This window comes from Pseudozyma flocculosa, assembly GCF_000417875.1.
Source record: "Pseudozyma flocculosa PF-1 unplaced genomic scaffold scaffold00027, whole genome shotgun sequence".
Taxonomy (NCBI): domain Eukaryota; kingdom Fungi; phylum Basidiomycota; class Ustilaginomycetes; order Ustilaginales; family Ustilaginaceae; genus Pseudozyma; species Pseudozyma flocculosa.
Window position 1 is genome coordinate 326089 of NW_006920895.1, and position 1933 is coordinate 328021.

The following is a 1933-nucleotide window of genomic DNA, read 5'->3' on the forward strand; positions in this document are numbered from 1 at the left end:
GCCGCTGGCGGCACCAGCAGCGGGCCGCGCGTGCCGGCCAACGCCGTCGAGGCCGAAATCATCCAGCTGGTGCGCGAGGGCAAGATTGCCAACACGAGCGAGCTCGTCCACCACTTTCGAAAGAGGCTCAAGACCGAGCCCCAGATCAAGGAGCTCCTCAGCGCCGCGGTGCGCAAGGTGGCCGTCATGGACAAGGCCACCAACAAGCTCAAGCTCAAGGATGGCTTCTAGCGGTCGCCAGCAGCACGACGGCGGCGGCGGCGGCGGCGGCGGCGGTACCTTCCGATGTAGGATGGATGGCAGACAGTCAGGCAGGCGATGGGAATGTACAGCGCCTCGATCCCTCCATTGCGCTCGGTCCCCCTTCTTCGTCCGTACGTGATTGCACGTCGAGTGGCGGCGTCGCAGATGGCTCCCCTCTGTACGCGGAGCCGACCCGATCCGACTGAACATGGACTCCGATGTCTGGCTGGCCACTGGCCACGTGAGGGGACGTACGGCGAGGTGGTCGACGATGGCCGGAATCCCGACGCCGCTCGGCATCGGGAATCCGATGGCGGGACCGCTCCAACCGGCGCGGCGGCGGGGCGAAGCAGGCGAAAGTACGTGGGCGATTTCAAACGCCCAAAGCGCGCCAACCGCAGGCCTGCCTGGCAACGAACTTGGACGCCGACCGGCTGCCCATCATGCGCCCGCTGCTTGCCTCTGGCAATTTGGTGATGCGCAGCTAGTGGCGAGCCATGCATGCAGCAGACCAGGCCAGGCCAGGCCAGGCCAGCCTGGGCCAGGCGGCGGCGGTCCGATCCCGTACAATTCGGCCTCTCGCTGCTGCCTTTCTGGCGTATATCCCGCGTTCGCCTTCCGACGAAGGATGGGGGTGGCCCGCCTGGGACAGCCAAGGCTTGGTCGGCCTGGCTTCCGGTCCTTGGTGAGTGATGTCGAGGCGATCACGAAGCGAAGCGAAGCCAGGCCAGCAAGGGGTTGGCGTGCCAGCCAGCCGTCGGCCGATCCGACCTCGCGGGGAGCCCGAGCGCCCGCCTTGAAAGTTTCAGGAGACAGGCAGGCAGGCAGGCAAGGCAAGGCAGGGGAACGGCTAGAGGCAGCGCGCTGCGACGACGAGGTGCTCCGTCTGACGGACAAACGACAGCAAGCTAGCAAGCAGCAGCGCAGCTCAAGCTCGAGCTCGAGCTCGACGCTTCCATTCTCTCACCTGGTCGCGCCTACCGTACGTGCGTACGGCGGTGACTATCGATGGAACCCGCCAGGACGAGGTCGAGGCGAGGCGAGGCGGCTCGGAAAGGATCCCGATGGTCGCCGCGCCGCCTGCCTCGCCTTCGATCCTCGAACCCAAGCAAGCCAACAAAAGCAGGCGCGGAGTTTGACGTGGGCCTGCGACCTCGCATGTCTCTGGTTGTTGGTCGATGCCGCCCCTTCGGCCCCCCATCTTGGACCCCGATCGAACGACAGCACCGGCGGCCGCCTGCTCTCCGGCCTTTGAAGCGCAATCCAAGCATCCCTTTCATCCACGCCGATGCCATCAGAGCCAGCCTACCTGGAGGACGTCGTCGGCAGAGCGTCCCTTTGGCTGGCGAGAGTGGGCTGGTACGTAGAGACCGGACGACGACGGCAGCGGCGGCGGCGGCGGTTGGCGGTTGGCGGCAGGCCAGGCGGGTCGATTTGCGTACGTCGGCTGACTTCCGGGCGTCGGGCCTGCCAGCCTGCTGGCGAGGAAGCAAGGCGCCAGGGTTCGCTGAAATTAGCCAGGCAGGCAGGCAGGCAGGCAGGCAGGCGAAAAAGTTCGGTCAGCCAGCAGCAGCAAGCAGCGTAGTGCCCTATGTTGGTCTGAGGGCCGGGCCAGGGCCAGGGCCAGGGCTGGGGCCAGGGCCAGGACCCCCTTTTTGCCCGGACGGCGGCGCGCAGGCGAGACCAGCCT

At 66.9% G+C, this 1933-nt stretch overlaps 1 protein-coding gene across 1 annotated transcript in view; it reads left to right on the plus strand.

Moving 5' to 3' along the window:
* PFL1_06594 (uncharacterized protein) overlaps positions 1-231 on the plus strand; it is a gene marked incomplete at both ends in the record, with an annotated part of 3494 nt that extends 3263 nt beyond the window's left edge. The window contains one exon of the mRNA XM_007884136.1: positions 21-231. Within this exon, the coding sequence (XP_007882327.1) occupies positions 21-231 (211 nt within the window). The remainder of the gene's footprint in view (positions 1-20) is intronic.
* Between the last annotated feature and the right edge of the window lie 1702 nt (positions 232-1933).